A 26897-nucleotide genomic window follows, 5' to 3' on the forward strand; every position below is an offset into this window, starting at 1 on the left:
CAACATCTCTTCTGATTTATCCATTCATAACATTTTAAAACGTTGTCCGGGGCTCCCGGCTCCTCTTTTCAGAAGACAACCACCCACACAAACCCCCCGAACTGTGTTTAATGAAGACACCGGCGGAGTTCTCTGTGTTTTTAGGTTTATTTTTGTTTTGTAAGCAGGAACATTAGGTTAGCATGAGATGCTACTAGGCAGGCTAGCTGCAGTATAAGGTCATTTTCTAGCAGGGATTGTTGCTGCAGAGCTCTATTTAAAGCTCTAACAGGCTGCTTTTAAGCTCTATAATACGGTTCTAACACACGGACTGTCATGAATTGATGTTTACGGTCTTATTGCAGGTATGTATCTATTCTATAAATCTGTCAGTGCTGCTGTACAATTCATACACTGGGGACCCATGGCCACGAGTGTTAATAATGATGTAATAACTAAGATAGTTACATGCACGTGTGTGTGTGTGTGTGTGTGTGTGTGTGTGTGTGTGTGTGTGAGAGAGAGATTTAAAATGAGTGTTATATATAGCTCTATATTCCCATTGTAATCATTGGTATTGAACAGTGAACTTACTGAACATTATACACTAGTGGTTTTCAACCAGTGGTCCGGGGACCACCAGTGGTCCTAGAGAGGGTTCCAGGTGGTCCCCCAGCTAAATGTTGGAGAGTTGGAAACCAACTGTACCCTTATATAGATCTTATGAGATTTAGTCTCTCAGACCCACAACTATGGATATAGTATACTAGAATATTGTGTTATTGTTGGACCAGATTTTGTTCACAATTCCATGCCGTAATGACATTGGTGCCATAGGAGAGATAACAGGCAAACCTTGGTTAAAAAAATAATAATAATAATCTTCTACATTCTCTGATAGCGTAGACTTCTTGTAAATTAAACTTGTAATGCAGATGTTTAACAATAATGTAACCATTTGGTTTCATTTTACACTCTTAAGAGTTAAAGATCTACAAGGGTCCATTTGGTTACCAACTCTCCATCATTTAGCTGGGGACCACCTGGAACCCTCTCAAGGACCACTGGTTGAACACTACAAAATAGAGGGATAAATGGGATAGCTCTACTGATTGCATGATGTTGACATCTCACCTGGAAATGTATTTTCTTATCCCATTTAGATATAAGGCCGAGTATTATAATTAAAAAAAAAAAAAAAAAAAAAAAAAATATATATATATATATATATATATATATATGTATATATGTATATATATATATATATATATATATATATGTGTATATGTATATGTATATGTTTCTATGATCAGTGGTTCTCAAACTTTTTCCATGTCAAGGACCCCCAGAATGATATGTAATTGGCCGCGGATCCCCATTTCAAATATGTTGTTCCAGGGACCCCCAGAAGCAAGGATTTGAGTTACAAATGCTTTAAAAATATATATATATTCAAAGATTATTTTTCTTCAAAAATAGCAGTTCTACAACCTCATGGCGTGGCACTCCGCGGTATGAGCTTGTATACCAGTAAGACTCCCTAATCGGGAGATAAGTGACCGTCAGGTCGCATACACAAACTTTAAAAGGCAATCAGGAGGGAATATGGGAAATGGGACAGATCCATGTTGATGACATGACTTTAGACATACTGTGTACCGCTTTGCGTGATTTTTGGGCAAAATCTGTAGGAGCAGTGTGCCAAAATGTGTTTTGCAAAAATCGCCCTCATGGTGGTGCTAGAATAGGGCCATGTGAGAAATCAGGGCTGGAGGTTGTGGTTTGCCAGCCAAGGAGTGTGTGTGCAAAGTTTGGCATGGATAGGGGCGGTGGCGGAGATATGAGTAGGGGCAAAAGTGTGACGTGAGTCGTGACGTGACGTGACGTGACGTGACGTGACGTGACGTGACGGACAGACAGACAGACAGACAGACAGCTGGTGGAGGTTTGATAGTAACTGCAACCTGACGGTCGCAGTAACAAACGCTATTGCAAGGTTTCTCAAAGTGGGCGACGTGGCACCCTAGGTGCCGTGACACCAGTCCAGGGGTGCCTCTTTTTCTTTTTTTTCTGAGAGTTTACAAATGGAACCAAACAGACCTGTCCTGTACAGTCCATTTGGTTCCATGTGTATCTGTATTGAGGACTCATAAAACTTTTCTGGGACCCATTTGAATGACCACCTGTGGGTCCCGGGACCCATTACATTGAAAACCTAGTAACATCACTGTTTATATGATGTGAATATGTTTCCTGAGGTGCGTTTTTCTGACTCTTGGCGTCCCTGTTCCTCCTGTTTGTTCTGACCCATGCAGTCAAGTCCCAGTCGTGATGCAGAAGTCAGAGAAGAGCCAGGGAGAGGAGGCTTCTGTCAACGTCCAGTTCACGGAGCTGCCCAACGCCCTCATCGCCTGCAAAGTGGCCGAACACCTGTTCAATGATGGCACTCTGAAGGTAAGCCTGTTTGTGTCTGTACTTCTGGCGACCGCGCGTTTCCCAAAGATGCAGAATAGACCCAAATTTTGAAACTTTTTAAACAAAAATCTTTGCTTCTGGGGGTCACTGGAACTAAATATTTCGCGATGGGGGTCCATCCGTGGAACAAAATATTTTGAGATGGGGGTCCGCGGCCAAATACATATTTTGGGGGTCCTTTGCTTTGGGGGTCCTTTACCACTGACATACCTAGGCAGATTCTACAAATGTCTTCTATATCCTTACGCTTTTCTGAAGAAAAAAAAAATGTATTGCTATCAGTGGTTCTCAATCTTTGTCATGTCAAGGACCCCCAATATAATATGTATTTGGCCACGGACCCCCAGCGCAAAATATTTTGTTCCAGGGACCCCCGGAAGCAAAGATTTGAGTGAAAGATTTTCACTCAAATTTTTGGTCTATTCTGCATCTAGCTTAAGGCCACAGACTTGTTGGGAAACGTGCGGTCGCGTACTTCTGAGATCGTAAAATAATAATAAATGGTAAATGGTGCATTTATATAGTGCCTTTATCCAAAGCGCTTTAGACAGATTGCACATTACATTCATCCTTCACACACACAATCTTTCATGCAAGGCACCAACCTGCTCACCGGGAACAACTAGGGTTCAGAGTCTTGCTCAAGGACTCTTCGACACTACAGCCCGGGATCGAACTGGGAACCCTTCGGGAAACCTCTGTGCTCTAATTATGGTTTCTCTACCCCTGAGCCACTGCCGCCCCATAATAATAATAATAGTAACTACTTCCAAACAAATTCTCAGCTACACTAATACAACCCTAGACAGGCTACAAATCTTCACTATAGGTTTAAATTTAGATTTGGGGATTTGAGGCTTAGGAAATGGCAAGAAAAAACATAAGAATTGCATTTATAACAAGAATTGCCTCCTTAAATCGTTGCTGTCCATAAAAGGCCAGTAACGTGTGTCCGCATAAGTATGGTAATACAGTGTGTGTGTGTGTGTGTGTGTGTGTGTGTGTGTGTGTGTGTGTGTGTGTGTGTGTGTGTGTGTGTGTGTGTGTGTGTGTGTGTGTGTGTGTGTGTGTGTGTGTGTGTGTGCATACGCGCGCACGCGCGTGTGTTTGTGAAGTAATTATTACTGCATGAATGAATCATGTGAAAATTCCACGATTCATGCAGTCACACTCAACCCTCTGACACCAAGGTTATGCCTGTCTGACACAATTACGCAACACAGCTGATCTAGAGCTAATTAGATGATTTACACACACACTTTCCATAGTCATTACTGAGTCATTAAAACTTTCCAAATGGCCATAAAGTTTCATATCTGTGGCTAAAGTTTAGTTACCATAATGAGCATCTCTGCGTTTGAGAACCGCATGACGCCTCGGTTTGAAACTCACATTATTCGATTATATGTAAAGACTGATATTGATTATTGATTGGATACTTGCACCAAACATAGCAGGCAATTATTTAGAGTTGTGAAAAAAAAAATCATTGACCATATTACTTTGTGTGACTTCGATTCAATTCCGTTGTTGTTCTTATCTTAAAGCTCTTATTACCAAGATTTGGAATTGATATGTATTTGGCTGAGGACCCCCATCTGAAAACGTGTTGTGCCAGGGACCCCCATAAGAGAACATTTGTGTTAAATTGATTCAGCATGTCTCAAACACTTAAGATTGCGTGCTGTGAGCTTGTGCATCTGCTGTTATTGAATATCCAACATATTAGATACGGATAAAGGGGTTAAAATGATTGTGATGCTGTATGTATTAACACATTTCCCTGTGGTGGTCCACGGACCCCAGTTTGAGAACCACTGACTGTGTTAATGTATGTGTTTTGTATGACGCTCGTCGGTCTAGTATGTGAGATTAGTTACACACACGCACAGTCGCACACACGCTCCTGGCTGAGATAAGTACCCCCTGCCAATACTATCATTATTAGCGTTGCTTGTAATGCCACGGGACTTAAGCAGAAACCTGTGATGATGATATTGTTTGTCCGTAAACTGCAGGCAGGCACCCAGGTCAAAGTTGTGCATATTCTGTTAAGTCATAAAGCAAATAGAATGATGGACCTTCATAGATCCCTGTGTGGAAATGCGCGTATCATAGCAGCAACAACAATAAGCAGGACACACTGGACATTAGGGTTGTTCCAATGCCCATATAATACCTTGCCTGGCTCCAGCCAATAGACCTGCCCACTCTCTGAGCGCAGAGTCTGAAATCAGGCTATATAATACCAGTATCTGAAAGGCAGCCCATACTGCCCAAAATGCTGGTATTGGTATCGGCGACGGCGAGTGTGTCAGACTACGATGTTCCGATACATTTATCATTGGACTCAATTTGGACTGAATTTTACTGGCTCCACATTTTGGATTGCCTACACATGCGTGTTACGTAATAATTGCAGACCTAAGGTGCATGTATAGATCAGTTGTTTCGTGTGTATGGTTAGTCTTAATTTACTGTAAGCAATTTCTTTTTTTTTTTTTTTTTTGTTTTGTTTCCATAAATAAATGACCCAATTTTACATGTAATCACTGAAAAACCCTACATAATATTCTTCCTTTAGCCGGAGTTCCCCAGGGGTCAACAGTAGATCCCCCTCCTTTTTCCCCCTCTACACCAAATCTATTCACCAAACATAAGGGGATCTACAAGCTTATCTGCTATTTCTTGCCAAATGTTATGCCCAGAGTTGTCACAGTCACGGTAGTGTAGAGTTCATGTGGGAAAGGGTCAGTAAATCTTATATTAACATTTTGTATCTGGTTTAATATCACACAGTCTATTAACTCTGTAGGGTGTTTTTTGAGTTGAAATGCAGTAGAAAATTCCACAGTGGAAGACTTGAGTCATCGTCTGTCTCCTCACGGAACGGGTGTGGCAGAGTGGGACCGCTGTTGGTTTTTGGGCAATCATTCATCTACAACCCTGTCATTACTCTGTGTGTGCGTGTACAGTATGTGTGCGCGCGTGTTTGTGAGAGAGAGATAGGGAGTCTTGTGCAGGTGTCTCTGCAGTGGAAAAGACCGACTCGATGGAAAAGATTGCAGGCATTTGTCAGATGCTGACAAAGCTCTCGCTCTAAAAACCCATTAAGGTCATTAGAAGGAATTTGTGGTTTGGAGGCGGCGCTCGCCGCTCGTTCTGGTTCATTTGTGGAATACCAGCGTTGACTCCAGTCTGACCTCACATAATCCACTTTGTCTCTGTGTGAACTGTATTTTCTGTCACGGGACCACCTCACCCCGACCTCAACCTGTCTTCAGACAGACTGTATAATCAGGTCATCAATATGTCTGTACACAGACAAATGTTGTCTGTGGCAAAGACTTGGTCTTGTCCGTTTTATTGTATTTTCTACCATTATAATAATAATGTTCTTACAGTATGAGTCCCAATCAGTGGTGGAAAAAGTACTCACATTTTCTACTTAAAAATAGCAGATCTACAAGCTCACAACGCGTCACGTGTTGTGAGCTTGTAGATCTGCTATTTTCAAATAGCCAAGGTATAAAATAGGGCTAGTGACGCGTTGTGAGCTTGTAGATCTGCCATTTTCAAATAGCCAAGGTATAAAATAGGGCTTAAGTGGTTTATGTACGTTTTATAATATAATTTATATCTGCAAAGTAACTAGTAGCTAAAGTTTTCAAATAAATAGTGGAGTAAAAGTACAATATTTGGATCCCAGATGTAGTGGAGTGGAAGTATAAGTATTGGAAATTGGAAATACTGAACTATATTACGTATACCTCAAAATTGTACTTAAGTAAATGTACTTAGTTACTTTACATCACTGGACCCAATCACTGAATGTAAGGTCCCCCGGTTTTCTTGACAATATGTATGACACTGATTTCACAACGACACTATGGCATAGCAGGGGTCCACTAGTACTAGTGCTTCTCAAACGTTTTATTTGCAAGGACCCCCTTAAAGGAGTAGTTCAACCCCCACATTTTTTCTTCTATTTATTACTCACGCCATGGAGACTTGAGTTCAATACTTCTTTTAGTTTTAAGTCACTTTCCTAAGACAAAAAATGTACCCCCATTGATTCCAGATTCTTGTTTACAAGATGGTCTCAGAGGAGATCCGTGGTCAAAAAGTTTTTGTACTTTTTACCAATTTTCTCCCCATTTTAGTCGTTATGCCAATTATTTCCTCTCAACACACATTTTTTCTGTGTGTTGTCAGTGCTGTTGTATCCTACTGACTCACCTGCCAGTGAGGAGCCCCCTACGGGAGGACGTAGAGCCTTCGTTCTGCTCCTCCTGCCCAACAGGTGCTTCTCCCCCCTCCCAGCCCGTAGGAATAAATGCAGACACCCTCCCCACCACGGCAGCTTCCCTGCCCCGGACACGGCCTAATTGTGTTCGCATAGACGCTCTGCAAAGCCGGATGCACGGCGGTGGATTCAAATCCACGACATCTTTGGTCGTGGGCAAATACTTTTACCACTTTGCCACCCTAGTGCCTGATTTCAAAATTCATGTTCATGTAAGAACAATGGCTTCTGTTTCAGCTGGATAACTTTTCAGGAAAAAAAGCCTGTGCTCTGCTATTTATTTCTCTCTCATAAAATTCCTCAGGGCTTGTAATGCTAATTTATACAGACTGACTTTCTAGTAAGCGCCCCCCGTGACCGTCGACTGCAAAAAAAACAAGTTTCCCACAAGGCTCCTTACCGGACACAATTGTACCCTCTCGTCTTTATTAGGATCAGATCCTGCCTTTGTCTTCCTTGTGTATCTCCATTGTAGTGCTGGCTCTCCCTCTCTCACCCCTCCTGGGTCTTCTTGCGTCAACGTTTATTCCACTAATATGAAAGCTTTTAGCCACTTTGTCGTCCTTATTTTGGGCATGTCATTATTGGTGGAAAATTATTATTAAAGTTATATTATTTGGCTTGTAAAATAGTACATGGGGCCTAAGAGGAAGAAATTGTTGTTTTTGACAGCTACCGTCTATGTGCTCGGTACTCTCTGTTTTCAAGTCTATTCCAGGGGTCTTCAACAGGGGGTCCTCAGAGTTACTACAGGGGGTCCTCCAAATCTTTGAGTGATAGAAACTTTTTTTCTCTCTTTTTTATATTAACCACTTGAACTCTAGCGTCCATATTCTGAGAACTTTAGCCAAAAATAGCAGATCTACAAGCTCACAACGCCCAGCTATTTTTGGCAAAGAGCTTTGATGTAGAGGGGAAAAAGAGCAGACTGAGTACATAGTGAAAGGTCAAGTTTATTAAGTATTGACGGTTCAAGTGGTTAAATATCTGAAAACACAAATTGACATGAATCCAAAATATACTAGGATAGGATAGTGCTGTCAAACAATGAAACTATATGGAATATATAAGGTTGTGGGGGTCCCTGCTCCATCTCCCTCAACTAAGGGGTCCTAGGCCTGAAAACGTTGAAGACGCCTGTCCTAAAGGCTAAGAGGACGGAATTGTTGTTTTTGACAGCTACCGTCCATGTGCTCTGTACTCTCTGTTTTCTTGTCTATTCTGAAGGCAGTCAATAACGTCACAGATCAGATCAGTGAGTCACTGCATGTTTGGAAAGGCTTTATCATCATCATGCTGGGAGAAGCTGCGTCATTCATTCTCTCCAGAAACAGGGATTCTCAAAATAAATCTGCAAATATAGGAATTTTATTTAGGCATATTATGGTTTATGGTAGCTGGTATGGTGGTGCACGGATTACAGTTCCCAGTCGCCACCACTGATTTTGGTGACACTATCAATATGTTTAGAAGCATTTTCTAGGACAGTGGTTCTCAAACTTGGGGTCCCCAAATTATTTTGTGGGGTCCCCAGATGATAGCTTAATGTAAAAAAAATGTCTCACTCAACGGTAAACAAACCAACTAGTGTATATAGGGTATCTGACATTTATAAAGTGACAATTTAAGGGTTTTCAAGACCGTTTTAATACCAAACTGGCCAAACTGTCAAATATTAAGTAAGCAAGAGGCGAACATTGCGAAAATAAAAGATCTACGTGCTCACAATGCCTCGCACTGCAAGGCGCTGTGAGCATGTAGAGCTGCTATTTTCACAATATTTATCTGTGGAACCGAGGCACATTAAATGTAATGCCTACAATTCCAAGTGCTTGTCAGGGTATATATTTTTACTTTGGGGGTCATGGCCTAAACAGGTTTGAGAACCCCTGTTCTAGGATAGGCCTTCATGAAAGCCTCATTCTGTGCTTTATTCACCTGGTTGGCAGTATGTACTGTAGATAATAATAATATTACTTAAATGTAATTGTTTTTACATTATTGTGTTGATTGTTTAGGAAACAGCGCTAGTGAGGGGCACTTTTCTTTCACACAGTTTCATCAAGTTTCATCAAGTCGATGAAAATTGATTTTCATGTTGACAGTATGGGTATACAGTAGTCCTCTGAGGGTGAGGGGATATGGGGAGGAAAAGAGAAGAAAATAATAAAAGACAAATATATTTTTGGACAAATTAATCGTAAGAACCTTTTACAGGTGCGTTGCATTTTTCAACCGAACACTCCGTAGTCTTGCCAGTCTGTGGGAATCAGTACCACTAGTAGTGTAATGATGTCTCAGCCAACACACACACACACACACACACACACACACACACACACACACACACACACACACACACACACACACACACACACACACACACACACACACACACACACACACACACACAGCAAACAAACGGACAAAGCAGTCAGTGTTTGCAGCGGCCAGGCTGCTGACGACAGTGGAATAGAAAACAGCACAGGAGTCTCACCGGTGAAAAGATGACTTGTTTTCTCTCCTCTCCCTCCTTCCATTCATCCCACTGTTTTTCCACCGACCGCTTGTCTGCGAGGAATTCTGGAGGGTCAGCTGACCAGATCAAATGACCCAAAATTCCACTGTGTGTGTGTATGCTTTGTGTAAGCGTGTGTGTATGTGCATGTGCTGTGTGTGTCTATGTATCTAATGCACCTGCGAGTTCTTTGCACGTGCACAGCACACCTGTTATTTTCATTCTGATAAGGAATAAGGCGTTAGGGGATGATAGCACAAGTGGCCAGGGTTGGGATGCTTTAGGTGAATGCATCCTTCTTAGAGGTCCGACTCCTAAACGCAACGGTTCCCTTTATTGATTCCTATATTCCTATATACATCACTGGTTCTTAAAGTGAGGTACAGGGGCCCTTTATTGATTCCTATATTCCTATATATACTGTACCTTATTGCGACCGAAGGTCGCGGTTTACTATGAGAAACGTCACAGCTTGTCTGCGTCCATGTGGACGTGTACACTTGTAGACGTGTACACATTTTTATGGGTTTGCTGCTCTGACATCATGCTCTGATGTCACTGTGATGTCAGGGGAACCACTCTACCAGAATGGGTTTGCTGCTCTGACATCAGGCTCTGGCTTCACTGTGATGTCACACTAACAGAATCCCTTTTATGCTCACATATGGAGTTTCCTGATGTCATCAATATTAATGATGCCCTGTTAGAGAGATCCCTGTGATGCCAGGGGGCACAAATACCTTTTTTGCCCATATATGGAGATACTGTATGGAGTTCCCTGTGATGCCAGGGGGAACAAATCCCTTTTTTGCCCATATATGGAGATATGGCGTTCCATGTGATGCCAGTGGAACAAATCCCTTTATTATGCCCATATATGGAGATCCCTGATGTGTCCACATCGCTGATGTCCATATCCCTGATGTCCACATCACTGTGGCGCTTGTCGCCCTGAGACGTCTTGCTAGTATTTACCCTTAAAGGGCCAGTTCACCTCTGGGACAACCAGATCTTATTGTATTGTTGTTTGGGACAAGATCAACACAATCCTGAGTTATTTTGTTGTGTTCATTCTGTGTTTTGAGATATTTTAGTATTTCAGCATAAATGATGATGCATTTTGCATCATATGATGCAGCATGATGACTCATAGGTGAACTGGCCCTTTAAAGGTCTGTAACCCTGAGAGTGTACAAATGGAACCATTCCATTTGTGACAGTCAGTGCTTTAGGAAACATTCCTGTTTTATTACTTAGTACAGTAGAGAGAGGGAGAGAGAGACTTGCCTAATAGACTTGTACGTTTGTCCCACTCATTGAGGCTCTTAAACCCAGCTCTCCCAGTGACCAGTCGTTGACACACCAGTACACATGTGTTGTCCTGTCCCACACACACACACATTGCCATACTGTGGGAAATGGAAAGTGTGACCTGGCTTCATGTGGATGCACTCTATCCTCCACACTGACTCAATTCTAACTGACTGTACACACAATGGAAAGGAGAACTAACTGTTCCTTGTTCTGATGATGATGCTGTCCACAGATCAACAGACGGATACAAAGAGGGATCATTCACCAATAGTCTTGTTTACCTCATTTCCAGTCTTTCGTCTGGTTCCGTTAAACAGTTCCTAGTATTTTGGGCATGAATATTAATAGTCAGGGACCCACAGGCCCAAAAGCTCAAGGAGCAGTGAAGTCATGACGTGACTCGCTCATCCCCGGTTCATGGAAGTAATTTCTCTATGAAGAATAACATTGGGTTATCTTAAAATCATCTCATATAAGCATTGTGGTCCAAAAATAAACAAACGGTCTGCATGATATTGTCGGGGAGGTAGGTGGCTCTGTATGGTTTATGATAGTCAGTCATTCATATTTGATAAAGCCTGTTTCTAGAAAATGTAACTAATTAGACGACAGTAACATGAGCGTTTTCTCACCATCAGTTGATTCTTCATATCCATATGAGTCAAACCGCTTGGATAATTTGTTTATGTTTGAACACAGTTCTTATATGATGCGATATGAAAAAGGTCTATGGAATTCATAATAGGGGGGAAAAAACGTGAACCAGGTAGGATGGGTAAATGACGTCAAACTTCACTGCTCTATAGGGTTGAACCTGTGATGTCATGCCGTACTTTTTATTTCTGTTTTATGTTTCGGCCATTTGTATATTCACTGTCCCATCAACTTGACTCACAAAAAAACTGCTTTAAGTAGCATGTGAGGGGTCAAACTAGGGGTTCTTCATGATTCTGAATCCATTCCTTCTTCCTATAGTGACGTCGATGGGACAGTGAATATACAAATGGCCATAACTTTTTTTCACGATGTTTCCGGCAGAGCAGGCCTCTCATTCTGTGGACGTTAATGACCAAACTAATAGATAAAACAGAAATAAAAAAGTACGGCATGACATCGCAGGTCATTTCACATTTTGGGTGACTCGGTCACCGGCTATCAGTGAAAATAGCCGATCACAGCTTTTAGGTCTAGGCTATTTTCACTATTAGTTGTCGGACAACGTATAAAGCTTGCATCAATGTCCTATCTGAGTGGGTCCCCCACTAGTCCTGTCAAATTATATTACACATAATCGCTTAATTGCAATTATTTGAGATAATCACAATTATTTTGTATAATTATCATTAATCGTTTCCTTTCCAAAAATAGCAGAAATAGCTGTGATCTACAGCCTAACAGCATGTCACTTTGTGACGTGTTGTAAGCTTGTATATGAGCTATTTTCTACAAATTGTTCCTTCTGATATTTGACATGTGCTGCTTTTTCAGCCGTGGCAAGTAGTAGTGACTGCTGAGCCACCTCTTCTCTGTCCATTTCCGATATTAAAATGTATCCAAACGTATGTATCAACTGTCCAATGTTGCTGGATGCTGAGAAATCCACATCATTAACGTCAAAACAAATGGCACATTAATAACAAAACCAGGCTTTGCATTCTAAGCTTTCCAGACAAGTTTCACTTTTCTTTTTAATGGTGTGGATTTTAAAGTGTTTGCTGTGAAACCGTAGCTGATAAAAGAACCTCCAAAGAAAACCACAAGACAGTGGAAAACATTTCCAGAAAGACGCTAGACAGTTTATCTTTATTTAGATGCCGTTCACCTTGTAGGCTCTGTCTGTAATAAGACGGCTGGGCTTTTTTCACTGTGTTCAATTACTGTCATCAGTTGCACTATTATAGCAGATAGAGTTTGCTGTGTCCAAGGCTCACACACACGTCAATGATAATTGGCATGAATGATATGACGTCGTGCTATGGTTAACCACATTTAACCACTAACACTCCCAAGTGTGTCACATTTAAAAACAAAAAAATGCCCTTCTCTAACATCCATCATTCAGTCTTCATTTAGCTGAATTCAGACTTCTGAAGAACACAGTTGAAAAGTACTTGTATTTGTTCGTGACATGGATTATAGAGGGTATGCGCATGCATAAAGTGAATGGCAAATCAAGTGGCAAAATGAGTGCCAAAGTGAGTTTAGCATCGTTTAAAGTTGTTTAATGCAATCAGATAGGACTTTTCTGTTTGGGGCTGTCAAGGCCAGAAAGTAGTTATTTTGCCACTCAGTAGGTGTTCCCGCATAACTACTGGGTATGATGATGATGTCATGCGCATACCCTCTATTGCGACCGTTTGCGGGAGCAGTTACTGTGAAAACCTTCAGCAGTTGTGTCATGCTGTTAAGGCCTTTACACACAGACGCGTTTATTTCCCACGGAATTTCTTTTTTAAAGATATGACCTCATGCACACCGGCTGCAGCAGTGCGTTTTTTTCCCGATCGAACCCAGTTCGATTCGTGCGCCTTGTCGCCTTGCTGTAAAAACTCTCTCGACTCTTTTTATGACTCCTTTTTGGATCCGCAGTGAGGATTCCGCACAGCCGTGCACACCAAATCCAATGCGTTTTAATCATGCAGCAAACGGGAAAAACGCAATGGTTGAAAATCGCGCCTGTGTGCAAAGGGCTTTATTCTAGACGTTTTCCAGATACCCTGCTGTATGCACATTTGCACATTAGGCAAATCATTTGGAGATCATCATTTATGATATGTATGGTATTTGAGAAATGTGCCTGGCACACATCATGTCTGTGTGGGAACAGTGCAATGCACTCATGTTTATGGTTTATGACGTTCCTTTTTAAGTAGTTTTACGTGTTTATGGCTTAGCCATGTGCTTGGTCCACTTTCCATGGTTCCATGTTCCCTTGTGTGCGTGTGCGTGTGCGTGTGTGTGTGTGTGCGTCTGTGTGTGTGTGTGTGTGTGTGTGTGTGTGTGTGTGTGTGTGTGTGTGTGTGTGTGTGTGTGTGTGTGTGTGTGTGTGTGTGTGTACACACCAAGTGAGAGAATGGAAAAAATGGGAAGATGAAACCAAAACATGAGCATGGAAAAAATGCAGGGCTGAGTGCTCTCTCTCTCTCTCTCTCTCTCTCTCTCTCTCTCTCTCTCTCTCTCTCTCTCTCTCTCTCTCTCTCTCTCTCACACCCACCCACATAGACCGCAATGGGATGGGATTGAGGTCTGGAGATGATTTGCACCTTCTCTCTCTCTCTCTCTCTCACACACACACACACACACACACAGTCACACACACACACACACACACACACACACACACACGGTAATGTTTAACATCAACAAACAACACTTAGTTGAGAGCTCACCACTATTACACAACTCATTTTTCCACACACACGAGTTTCCATCAGAGAGAGAGAGAGACACACACACGCGTGTGTGGCGCTATACCATTAGTCATTTTCGGTGTACAGCAACACCTGCTCTCTGTATGCAGGAGAAGTCACGTGTGATCAACCTGATGGCTGTAATCATCTCCGTGGGCACGTTCGCTTCGTTCTGGTGGTCTTCTGAGCATGCTGCTCCCGCCGCCAGCATCTCTCCCGTCAATAATATCCACGTCTCTCGGACGCTTCTCTGCAAAAAAGAAAAAAAGAAAACAGCTATTTTTAGCCCCTGAGCCACCTCCTCAAGTGATCATCGCTGTTGTTTGCCCAGGCAGTCAGTCAGTCTGTCAGGCAGGCATCGCTGCACAATATTAGTGAGATGTGAAATAGATGTTTTTGTGAAGATTAAATCCTTACCCGGTGAGCCATATTACTCGCCTATTAAGACGTCTGTCTAAAATTGGGTTAAAACTGTTTTTTTTTTTTTAAGACGGCTAGTAAGCTTAGTCATTGAAACGTTATTTCAACAGCTATTCCGACACTTAAAAAAACAGCTAATCAATGTCTAATCTAAGCCTAGCCATCTAAAAAACATAACCTGGTTTTAGACTTGCCGTTTAGACATATTTAAAATATACTTTATTGGATAGTACTGTGACGAGGGACAGGAAACGGACGGGGAGAGACAAGCAGCAAAGGCCGTCAGGCTCGGGAATCGAACCCTGGACTCGCTGTCAGGCTGCACTAGAGCCTACAGTATGCAGGTCTAGGGCTAGGCCACTGGCACCCCCAGGGGTCCTTGAGGTGGTTCCAGGGGGAAATAAATGATTTATTAGTTGGGAATGAATTGGACTCTTACAGGTCTGAGTGTGACTGGCATTTGGCTCCATTTGTACACCCTCAGAGTTATGGGGGGTTCGGTGACCTAATCATGCACACCAAATTGGGGACATTGAATATAAAAAGATGTAATGAAAAGTTATCTCAATAAAACCTAATTTCTTCAAAAATGTTCCCACCGCCAGCAGTTCAAACATTGACCTTTATTGGTTGACACGCTACAAGAAGGACGCGATAATATTCCCCTTAGTCAACGGTTATGAACTTGGAACGACTTACTGTACAGTTTTGGCTGTAATTACTGATAACATGCACTTTATGAGTGGAAAACTGTGAACTTAACCTCCCAGTCCCCTGGTCACTAGACAATGTAGGAACTGGAGGAACACTATTGAATTGTGGGATTGAAAGAGCTTAGAGTAAACATGACACTAAGGAGACGTCCGGTATTTGATCCATGAATATCACCATGACTCTTTTAACACACAGCGCTACAATCAAAAACAAATAAAGCAACATCAATGAGTTATGTTGTTGTAGTTTAACCCATTCAGAACGGGTACACTATATTGTGTATCATTATTTTATGCTTTAACTATTGAAAAATAGCAGATATACAAGCTCACAGCGCGGCACTCGGTGCCACGCTGCTAGCTTGTAGATCTGCTATTTTTGAAAAATCGTGAAAATTAGAATTTTGACCTGATTCTATAAGTGTCTTTTGAATCCTCCTAAGGTTTTTTGGAAAAACCTATGTTTCTATGTCAGCAATCTGGCCAACCATCGTCAAAGAAAAGGTCCTTTTCACTTAAATGGAGCTCAGTAAAGCTGGCCATACACTACACGATAATCGGGCCCGACTGAATCGGGTAGAATTAAACACTACAGGATCATTTTTTCAGATTATCTGGCCAGAGAATCTAAACGGGCTCACACTAGCCGTTTTGAACAGTCGGGCGCACCGCACGCTACAGGATTCTATTCCGATTGAGTCGGGCCCAAACACAGCAATAATAAATAAATAATTTATATAATGAATACAAAACGTCACTGTTCCGAGAGCTTCGCCTTGCAACACGCGCGCAGACGCACATACAAACAAACACATTATGCTATCCACTCACAAACACACCATTGCCTCACGCAACGAACCAAAAAAAAAGCTTCAAATGATACTATGACTATGAGTTCACTTTGACGCGTTTCATGTTCATCCATGGATCAACTCTGATCGACTTTCCCCCTCTCTCTCCACTGCTAAAGTCAAGTGCTGCGCGCTGTCTGCTGGTGCTTCTCATGGTGTCTGATTTATGATTAGTCGTATGACTGTGTTGCGCAGAGAACATCAGATCTCCAAGATCAAACTGCGTCCCTCCGCGCCACATTGTAGGGTTTGTAGATCAGGCAGTGGGCGTGTAGGCCTACTTGCACTCGTGCGCTGTTCCCACTCCAGTCTGCGCCTGACGGACTGGTAGTGACTATTTCTGCTGATATAAAACAAACTCGCGACCATTGAGTTTTAATTCCCATCGCAAGCAATCATGATACAACCTGGGAGGATGGATGTGGATCATTATTTGAAATAATAAGCAGTGTATTTATGTGTAGACCTATTGCTTTTTTTTGGGGGGGGGACTAGTTTTCAGTCCCAAATATACTGTAATGCTTTAAAAAGGACAGGCCTATTAGGCCTATATCCATTATGTTTCTTTCATGTCCGCTCCAGGTTTATCATTGTCAGTTTTGATAAAGTCATTTTATTTTATAATAGTTAAGGTAACGTGCGCGCATATTTTCTAAACCTGCTGTCTGTTAAAATACGAAACGCCTGGCTATGCGGGGCGCGCTGTGCCCGGAGTAGCCAGGAGTTGTTAACCCAGCTGGTAGATCAAACAACGAGTTGATGATGGCCCATTAATTAAACTACACGCTGTACCTATGGCCAATTGGAACTTGAAAGGAGTAGAGATTACATAACTGCACCGTGCACGGACCATCAGAGAAAGTGACTGACGTGGGGTGAGCTGCTGTTGTAGGCTGCTTCCACCACGGACGGTTCAAGTTCAAGACAGGTTCAAGCTCAAGACAGGCACGTGTCTGCTTTTACTTTAGTGGCCATGGCTTTCAATCATGATTTCCCCTGTCTTTTAACAAATTATCGCGGTGTGGGCGGATGGATCAATCAAATATAGACTAATCATTAAAAAAAGATCCGAGGGCACGGAGAGAGAGAGAGAGAGAGAGAGAGAGAGAGAGAGAGAGAGAGAGAGAGAGAGAGAGAGAGAGAGAGAGAGAGAGAGAGAGAGAGAGAGAGAGAGAGAGAGAGAGAGAGAGAGAGAGGACGGTTCTGTCTGGTCCATTTGAAGAACTCTCTCTCTCTTTGAGGTGGAAACATGGAGAATGCACAGGTTTATCATACATTTGAGAGTGAGAACCATAAGTTTAATGCAACTTAATTGGAGTTGGAGGAGGAGAGCAGAGCTGGAAAGTTATTAGCGAGTCCAGACTTGCACTAATTGGTTTGGCCTAGTTTTACGTCTTTGTTGATTGATTGATTGATTTCGTGTGTGTGTGTGTGTGTGTGTGTGTGTGTGTGTGTGTGTGTGTGTGTGTGTGTGTGTGTGTGTGTGTGTGTGTGTGTGTGTGTGTGTGTGTGTGTGTGTGTGTGTGTGTGTGTGTGTGTGTGTGTGTGTGTGTGTGTGTGTGTGTGTGTGTGTAGAGAGAGAAAAAGAGATAGCTCTGTCACTCTGATGCTCAGAGACTTGCTCAGAGACTTGCGTCTATCAGCGGCTGTTTCAATCAGTCCCCTGCTGCTATTCCAGACCAGTACTGATCCAGGAAAATATCAAACATGTTTGAAAAGAGTCGGGCAACCCCCGATCGTCCTCCGAGCCACTCGGCTGGGCTCCGAGTGGATCTGTAAGACCTCACGCTAGACGACGTTCATGCCCGATTGTCGGGCCCGTTTCAGTCGGTGGCAGCCCGATTGTCGGGAGGGTAATTAAATAGCCCGATTATCGGCTAGTGTGCGGCCAGCTTTAGTCTGTTCTTGAGAGACTACTATGTCAGTGGTTCTCAAACCTTTTCATGTGAAGGACCCCCAAAATGATATGTATTTGGCCACGGACCCGCATCTCAAAATATCTAGTTCCAGGGACCCCCCAGAAGCAAAATTTGAGTTACAAACGTTGGCTTTAAAAACACATATTCAAAGATTTGCACACATTTTCACGACTTTTTCAAAAATAGCATATCTACAAGCTTGCAGCACGGCACTTGGTGCCGTGCTGTGAGCTTGTATATCTGCTATTTTTCAATAGCTAAAGCATTCAATAATTCTAGGCCTAAATGGGTTAACATTGGCGGAGACACTGGACGAAAAGCAGTTGTCATTGTCTGTTGTGTGAGACAAGTAAGGAGGTGAGTGACCAGCAAGGCACTTATTTTTAATAATTCTTTGGGAAAATGGAAAAAAGATTAATACAATAAAAGAATATTCAAAATAAATGAAAAAAGTTATCGAAAAAACAGCCTGCTCATGTATTAGGAGGTTAGTATGAGTTACCAGAAAAATGAATGGGTGTTTTTGATACATTTATCATGGTTAAAATACAAGTTTGAAGTTACAATGGGTGTGTATGGGGAAGCATCCTGATATATTGAATCAAGCTATTTAAAAACTGTTCAAGGTGTTCATAAAAGCCTGATTAGATGATAAAATGACCAAAAGATTTTTTGAAAGTGAAATATCCCTTTAAACACTCAATACTTAGTAATTCTGACCTTTGCCTCTGCACTTCATCTGCTCTTTTTTTCCCTCTACACCAAACCTCGGAAATAGTCAGTGTGAGGCATCGTGAGCTTGTAGATCTGCTGTGACACGAATATACATTTTATTTATTCATAATTTTATCCTTGAATGACGTGAAAAATGTGGACGGCCGGTGAAATGTTTTTACGGTAACCACATTAAGTTATTACGCCAAAACAATGTACAAGCTCATAACCCGTGTGAGCTTATGCCATGGCCAGTGCCCACGATAGTTATGCCAGGGTGAAAGTGATTAGGCCGCGAGAGATTTTGTCCAAAAATACCCATGGCGGGTGTTTTTGACGCTCGCACCTTCCGTGAAAGGTAACGCCCGAATGAAGGTCGAATTCAACAACACTTCACAGGTTTAGGCCTAAAATTATTGAATGCTTTAACTATTGAAAAATAGCAGATATACAAGCTCACAGAGCTTGTAGATCTGCTATTTTTGAAAAAGTAGTGAAAATGTGTGCAAATCTTTGAATATATGTTTAAAGCGAACATTTGTAACAAAAGACATTCAAAAGACACTTATAGAATCGGGTAAAAAATTCAAATTTTCAAGATTTTTTAAAAATAGCAGATCTACAAGCTCGCAGCGCGGCACTCGGTGCCGCGCTGTGAGCTTGTATATCTGCTATTTTTCAATAGTTAAAGCATAAAATAATGATACGCAATAATGTGTACCCGTTCTAAATGGCGAGAGTCCAAAAATAGCCATGGTTTTGACGCTCGCACCTTCTGTGAAAGGTAACGCCAGGCTGAATGGAGGTCAAGTTCAACAACTCTTCACAGGTTAAACTGTTCTTTACACCTCAGGCAAACGTGTAAGCCGCCTCCTTCACGCTCCACTTTCAGTGCACCAAACAGTCCCGTCAAGAAGAACGTCTCCGTGTCGCCATCGAGACGTTCCGCCCTCTAAGAATCTTTTCAAGCAAAACTATGGCTATTGTTGGCAATGAGGCAGACAGAGGTCTCCGACCTGGTTTGTGTGTCAAACATCATCATCACAATATCCTCCGGGTTGCAGCAATAGCTTGTAACACGTCACAATTTCCGCTATTTTTGGAAAATGTTTGGAAATGTATGATATTTTTCTACATGGAAACAATTATGCAAAATTAATGGCAATTAGGCAATTATGTAATAATTGTGACAGCCCTACTGTACACACACACACACACACACACACACACACACACACACACACACACACACACACACACACACACACACACACACACACACACAGTCAAGAAAGTTCTTCAACCATAATTTGGCTCAGTTTCCAGTGGCCCACGCCAAACAAACACACAGCAAATTGCTTTGACCTCTGCCATACAGCAAAATATTAACCGTGCTCTGGGTGCCATAATGTGATCTAAAGTTAGCTCCTAGGTAACCTAGTTAATGGCCAGCGTTGAGGTACTGATCCACTGACACAAGTTCATCATTAATGCGAGTTGTGTTGGTAACCGCAGGCGCACAGTCGCACACAGTTCTGTTGTTATGTTATTTTTATAACCAGGATCCTATCTTCTCTGCTGTTGCCATCCTGCCAATTGTGTTTTGGTAGAACCTCGGGTTGTCAAGGCATAGAAGCAAACTGATAAAGGCGATTTGACATTATTTATTCAATAATAAAAGGAGGCCACGGTCTATGGTGATAATACCATATCTATGGGGGTTATTGGGCATGGCACAAATAGCTCTATTTTCGTCAATGCCTAAAATAGAAGATCTACAAGCATCGCCGCTGTTTCAACTCTGCCCCGTCTCTCGGCAGCGTGCAGTATAGATGAGACATTCGCGAACGATTCCACTCTCTTGAACGGCTCTTTTAAATGAACGACGGGATCCAGTCCGCAGTCGCGGGACACTGACAGAGTAATGAGTCAGTGTCGAGAACGGATTCATTTCAGAAATGGATCATAAACAGGTGGAGGCACAGCTCCCGCTAGAGCCAGCAGTGTGGACATGTCATGGACGCAAACACAGCGAAACACAATCATTCATCATGGATTACAACACTGGAACAATTCGGAAGCACTTTAATTAGAAAATGTAACTAGTAGCCTACACTTGTGTATGTTAATTTGACTTTAGAAGATTGTTTAATTCGTGGACGTGCGTTTGTGCTGTGGCAGGTTATTTAATATGGGATTTTGACAGCGTGCTTCCCTCCTCTTAACGGAACACCTTCCCGGCTCCGAATGTTTAACAAAGCGGCGGTTCTGAACCGTTCTGGCCGTTCCGTCTCACTTTCACCCCTACGCTGGTGCGAGACAATAAATAACTGTTCGCCAATTGCTACTTCTCATAGGAAGTACATGACACCAGTCCAGCAGTGCACCGCAGTAGTAGGCTAACTGGTGATATAAAAATATATATTTTCGCCTCGACTCAAACAATTGGCGTCGATTCCCGGGGCTTAAAACGACGCGTCGATTCGTCGACAGGCCTACTCACAACGCCTCGCGTAGATCGGCTATTTTCGGCAAAGAGGTTTTGTGTAAAGGGGAAAAGACTAAGTACAGAGTGAAAGGTGAAGTATTGATGGTTCAAGTGGTTAAACATCTGAAAACACAAATTGACATGAATCCAAAATACACTGATGATTGTGCTGTCAAACGGTGAAACTAAATGGAATCTTTGAAAAGGTTGTAGGGGTCCCTGCTTCATCTCTCTCTCAGCTAAGGGGTCCTTGGCCTGAACACATTGAAGACCCCTGATTTAAAACATATAGCTCCAAGTGTCATGCTCCTAGCCATGATATAATCCCAGTCACTGGTGGTAGTGCATGCACAGATCCACTCTAGCCCAGGTGCATAATCCCAGTCACTGTCTTGAGTGTGTTATTGTTTTCATAATATAGATTAGCAACAACATTCATTGTCTGTTAGGTAGCAGTGCGTTCTGTGACTGTACTCTACAATGGGGGAGCTTTATTGTTTTCCAGTGGGGAGTAGGGATGGGACGATATGAACATTTCATATCACAAGTATTGTGACAAAAGAAATTGCGATTTACGATATTATCATGATTATCAAAATCCATTATCCTGGGGCGGAACATTGCCAAAAAATAGCTGATCTACAAGCTCACAACGCGTCGTGAGCTTGTAGATCGGGTATTTTTGGCCAAAGACATTTGATAGAGAGTGAAAAAAAGACTATCAAGTACGTACTGTATATTATAAGTATGTTTTACCAGTTATAGAGGGTTTAAGTGGTACAGGATATGCAGCTCGGCAAATAAAAGGTGAATTGATCCCAGTGCATGGCGGAGGACGATATCACAATATATTAAATCTCCACAATACGATTATCGTGAGAGTTTTTTATCACGATAAACGACAATATCGCTTATCGTCCCATCCCTAGTGGGGAGCTCCAACTCACCCAAATGATAATTGGCCTTACATCATACCCGGATAGATCGCTATCCAACCCAAGGTTCTGACAAAGCTCAACATCCCTCCAATGGTAGAGCAACGCACAAAGCACATCTTGACCTTGAATATCAGTTGCTTTTTTTCAAAGCGATAATTACGAAAATGACTGGAAATGAGAAACGTAACTGCCTGCTGGAAAAGGCAACTGTACAGGGTAGCCCAATGGAACTGGAAAAACCACGAGTTGTACTAACTCGGCACAAAAAGAAAGGAAACTTGACTTCGGTCCATTATATATGTTAAGTTCAACGAGAGTAAATGCCAGCAGAACAGTATTGCAAGCCATTTTGGCAAATTTTGGTCGGCGCTAACCGCACATTTGCGCACATTTTGCGCTAACCGCACATTGGCATGAGCTGTGTAGCTCATGCCTCGAATGCCCGTTGCTTACAAGCTGTACCTCGTTGTAAAGGTGACAAATCAACGATAAGAATAATGTAAAACCCAATACAATTTGGTATTATTAAAGGGGAGATATAATGGACCGAATTCAAGTTTCCTTTCTTTTTGTGCTGAGTTTAGTTGCACATACTCTGTACAGTAGACTAGATTTCCTTTATTATACACGGGGAATTTGTTTTGCTCGGGTCAATGCATACATTCAAGACAATACAATAGATACATATACACCACAATTTACCCAGCAACCAACAATAAAGACGAGATGTACTTAAGTTCTCTAAAAGGTATGCCTAATTCTGAATTAAAAATTGTCTTCAAGGTTACTTACTGTACATGTTTAGTATTCAATACCAGCAACATTTGCAATGCCCTGGCACCTGCTTCAATTGGAATTAAAGGGCCAGTGTGAGTCGTTTTGTCATCAATTATTAGTCAGGTTGACATCAGATCAATGTTTTTGTCAATATAGGCTTGGCCTTACAACAAGACATTCTAGAGGTTGGGAGTGGCCACAAGCCGAGCACAACTTTCTAGTCTGTAATTTAAAAAATATATATTTTAAAACGTTTATTAGAACGGTGCATTATACCAGAGTTACAGGTACAAGCAGTGAAATGTAGGTGGCACATGTAACATAATACAATATGGAACATACAGTAATAAAATAATAATAACTAGCCCTTACCCGTTCAAAGATATGAGCTCCGAAATGATGTGCAGTGTGTGGGTTATGGGATGTGCACTGTGCACACAGTATATGAGGGATGGAAAGTAACTTTAACTGGTGCTTGCATGCTAATATGTAGGAGCATCAATGTAAGAAATACCCGTTCCATTTAACGGCTACAGAGATACTGTGTACCGATCTGCATGATTTTTGGACAACATCTGTAACAGGGCCAGAACCCCCCCCCCCCCCCCCCCCGGCCCGCCCGCCTGCCTGCACACACACACCCCCCCCCCCCCCCCCCCCCCCCGTGTGTGTGTGTGTGTGTGTGTGTGTGTGTGTGTGTGGGTTTGTGTTTGTGATTGTGCATGGCCTGAACAACAGCGCCCCTCCCTTAACATGTGTGGTCACAAAAGGTACTGTAGGCTAAATAGATATAGATACACCATAAAAATGCTAATATACAGCATACGATTTGTGAAAGTGACAAACGGGCTTCACAGTTATGTCAGGTGTGTTCATATGCTGATGGTGATGCGATTTCAGATCAATTGCTCCAGCCACCGAGGAGAAACGCTGTGACAGACAGACAGACAGACAGACACTCACTCACTCACTCACTCACTCACTCACTCACTCAGACATTCGCAAAATTATAGTATAGATGGATGAAATTAAGTTATGAGATTTCTGCTAGACACAATAAACCAGTCCAACTCAGGTCCCCTTTATCAAGAATAAAAGGCTTAATTTATTGTTTGGGTACTGTCTTTTTGGAACAGATGGTAGATGCACAACATACTGGAACAACCCAGACGCATCATCTTTTTTCTAAGTGTTTTTAAAGCATGTGCTTTCAACACCGCAACCTCTCAAGTTGACCTGCATGGATGATTTTTTCCGGTTACCCATGACCTGACATTTGAGCGTTGAGTATTGTGTGTTCCACTTGATGGCCGAGCATGCCGTAACGCGCTCTGCTCCTCCATTCTCCTAGGGAAAACCACAAGTTTCCTTCCTTCCTTCCGCAAGCATGAAGACAGACACAGGGGCATTGCCGACGCTTGCGTGGGTGAAAGCAAGGGTATAGACCAGGGGCGTCACAAGCGAGCTTGAAGATCTGCTATTTTTTAAAAGTCGTAAGAATGTGTGCAAATCTTTGAATACTGTTTATGTATTTTGTAAGTGTTTGTAACTCACATTTTGCTTCTGGGGGGTCCCTGGAACGAAAAATTTTGAGATGGGGGTCCGTGGCAAATACATGTCATTTTGAGGGTCCTTCACATGAAAAAGTTTGAGCACGGCTGACATAGAAACATGTGGATTGTGGATGTGGAAGGATTTGAAATATTCAAAGAATATTCAAAATGTTCAAGATTTTTCAAAAATAGTAGATCTACAAGCTCACAGCGCGGCACTCGGTGCCGAGCTTGTATATCTGCTATTTTTCAATTGTTAAAGCACAAAATAATGCGTTCCCAGTCTAAAAGGGGCCCGCAGTGAATCCTTGGTGCGACACCCCTGGTATAGACAGACAGGGAAAGAATGAGACGATTAGGTCTCCGATGCGCGTATGATCTGAATGTTAACTGGCTGAGCCAGAAGGCTGTCTCCCACTCCCAGATTCTGATGAGGAGGGGAATCTATGGATTTTTAAGTCACACGGATGAGTCTGACTGTATGTGGTTATATATCGTCACTGTCTGGCCAAAACCCTCCTAACTCAATTTTTGAGTTTTTTTTTTTGTTGGACTTTTATGCCTTTTATTAGACAGTAGACTGACAGGAAACAGGGAGAGAGATGGGGAGTGACACGCAGCAAAGGTCGTCGGGACCGGGATTTGAACCCTCGACACGCTGTCAGGCATCAGAGCCTATGTGGTATCATGCACCTGGACCGCTAGGCCAGCGGTGAGCTTGTACAGTACAATGCATTGCAGACCTGCATATTTCCGCTATTCTATTCGTTGTACGATGAACAGGCAGGGCCTGAGTGGCTCGGCGTCCCACTGTTCAGGCCTTTGTTTTCTGCACACCTGTCGCACTCAGGCACACGCACAACAACAACACACACACACACACACACACACACACACACACACACACAGACACACACACACAGTCTAGTTTTGAAGGGGATTTGGTAGCGGGGGTGGGGGGTGTTTTTTCCAACTGTATAGCTCCACAGTCCGCATGCACGTACACACACACACACACACACACACACACACACACACACACACACACACACACACACACACACACACACACACACACACACTTTGTTCCCCCACACACCCTTCTCTCTCTGCTATTAATACTGCATAAAAGGCTGTTATCACAGCGCATACTTTCCGTGCGTCCTAGCCTACCCTCTCTGTGTCTGGGTCGGATCCCTCAAGCCTACATTGTTTTATGACCCGAGGCTCTCTTTTCGACCCCTCCTCTCCTTTTAGTCCCTCTCTTTAATTTTCCATTTTACAGTCTTTCCAAGACGGTTTCCGTTTCCACTGGTGCGCGGGGCGCATTCTTCGTCCTCTCCCGTTTCTGCGTCGATATGTTTCGCGCGCGAGTGACGCGCGGGCCGTCCGAGACCAATGGGGTCAAGAGCGCCGCGATAAGCCGCCTCTTCGCGCGTGCGCGCGGCATGCGTTGCTCGCGTGTCTGCTTGCTTGAGCGCACGGCGCGCGCATGCCTTTGTGCTTGGGTCAAGTCAAGGGCGACGGGTTTATTGTCAATTATCTTTCCACTCAAAAAAACAGAGAGACGGTCTTTGTCACAGCTTCAAAGAGAGAAAGAGACAGACAGAGAGGTGATCAACGTCTCAGTTCTCTGAGCACTGATGTCTCTGTTTTCCCATCGCTCGCTTGCTCCGTCTCATTCTCTCCGTCACTCAGCTGTCTCTTCTATCTCTCTCTCTCTCTCTCTCTCTCTGTCAGTCTCTCTCTGACGCTGATTAGTCAGCACTGGTGCAAGGGAGTGATAGCGCTCTCTCTCTCTCTCTCTCACACACACACACACACACACACACACACACACACACACACACACACACACACACACACACACACACACACACAGAGGGGGAGAGAGGAGGAGGGATGGGACCGTCTGACGGCAGAGGGAGAGAAAAAAAAAAGTAACTCTCTCTCCCCGCCTCCTTCTGGAGCTATTGGCCGGGAGTGAATGAACAAGTGAATGGGCAGAGGAGAGGGGAGGGGAGGGGAGGTGTGTGCGTCACTCGGTGCCTGCTCTAGCACTTATAAGCAGCCGTGGAGGAGAGAGCAAGACACAGAAGGAACAGGAGAGAGAGAGGGCTAGATTACGCAGTCCTCCTGTCTCGTATAACGCACACACACACACACTGGGAAATTCAATGCGTTTTCAGAGCAGATTGCACAGAAGGATTGAGAAATAAAAAAGGCCACGTGTAGTGTACGCACGAGTCGTGGAACGGACTGTACCGTAGCAGTGGGGTGACAAAAACAAAGTGTTGCATTTGGAATTCTTCAGCCTGCGCTTTTCCGAGTTTCGAGACGTGCACGAGCTGGCCCACAGGTAAACTGGTTTTGCATTACAGTTGAGCACGGACTCTCCCTTGTTTTGCATTTGGTTTGCATGACCTGGGAAGAGGAAGAAAGACGCCAGAGAAAGACAAGACAGACGGTACGAAATAAACTGAAAAGAGACACCCCAGGAAAGACGCGGTTGCTACGCTACC

General features: G+C 43.0%; 1 protein-coding gene across 1 annotated transcript in view; it reads left to right on the top strand.

Annotated features, from left to right (window-relative positions):
• Positions 1 to 26897, top strand: part of rcan1b (regulator of calcineurin 1b) — a 44214-nt gene continuing 17317 nt past the window's right edge. Inside the window, exons 1-2 of the mRNA XM_080720278.1 lie at positions 1 to 344; positions 2295 to 2433. Coding sequence (XP_080576404.1) covers positions 2311 to 2433 — 123 coding nt within the window. The 5' untranslated portion in view covers positions 1 to 344; positions 2295 to 2310. The remainder of the gene's footprint in view (positions 345 to 2294; positions 2434 to 26897) is intronic.

The sequence above is a fragment of the Nannobrachium achirus genome (genome assembly GCF_963921795.1).
Source record: "Nannobrachium achirus genome assembly, chromosome: 24".
In the NCBI taxonomy this organism is placed as follows: Eukaryota; Metazoa; Chordata; class Actinopteri; order Myctophiformes; family Myctophidae; genus Nannobrachium; species Nannobrachium achirus.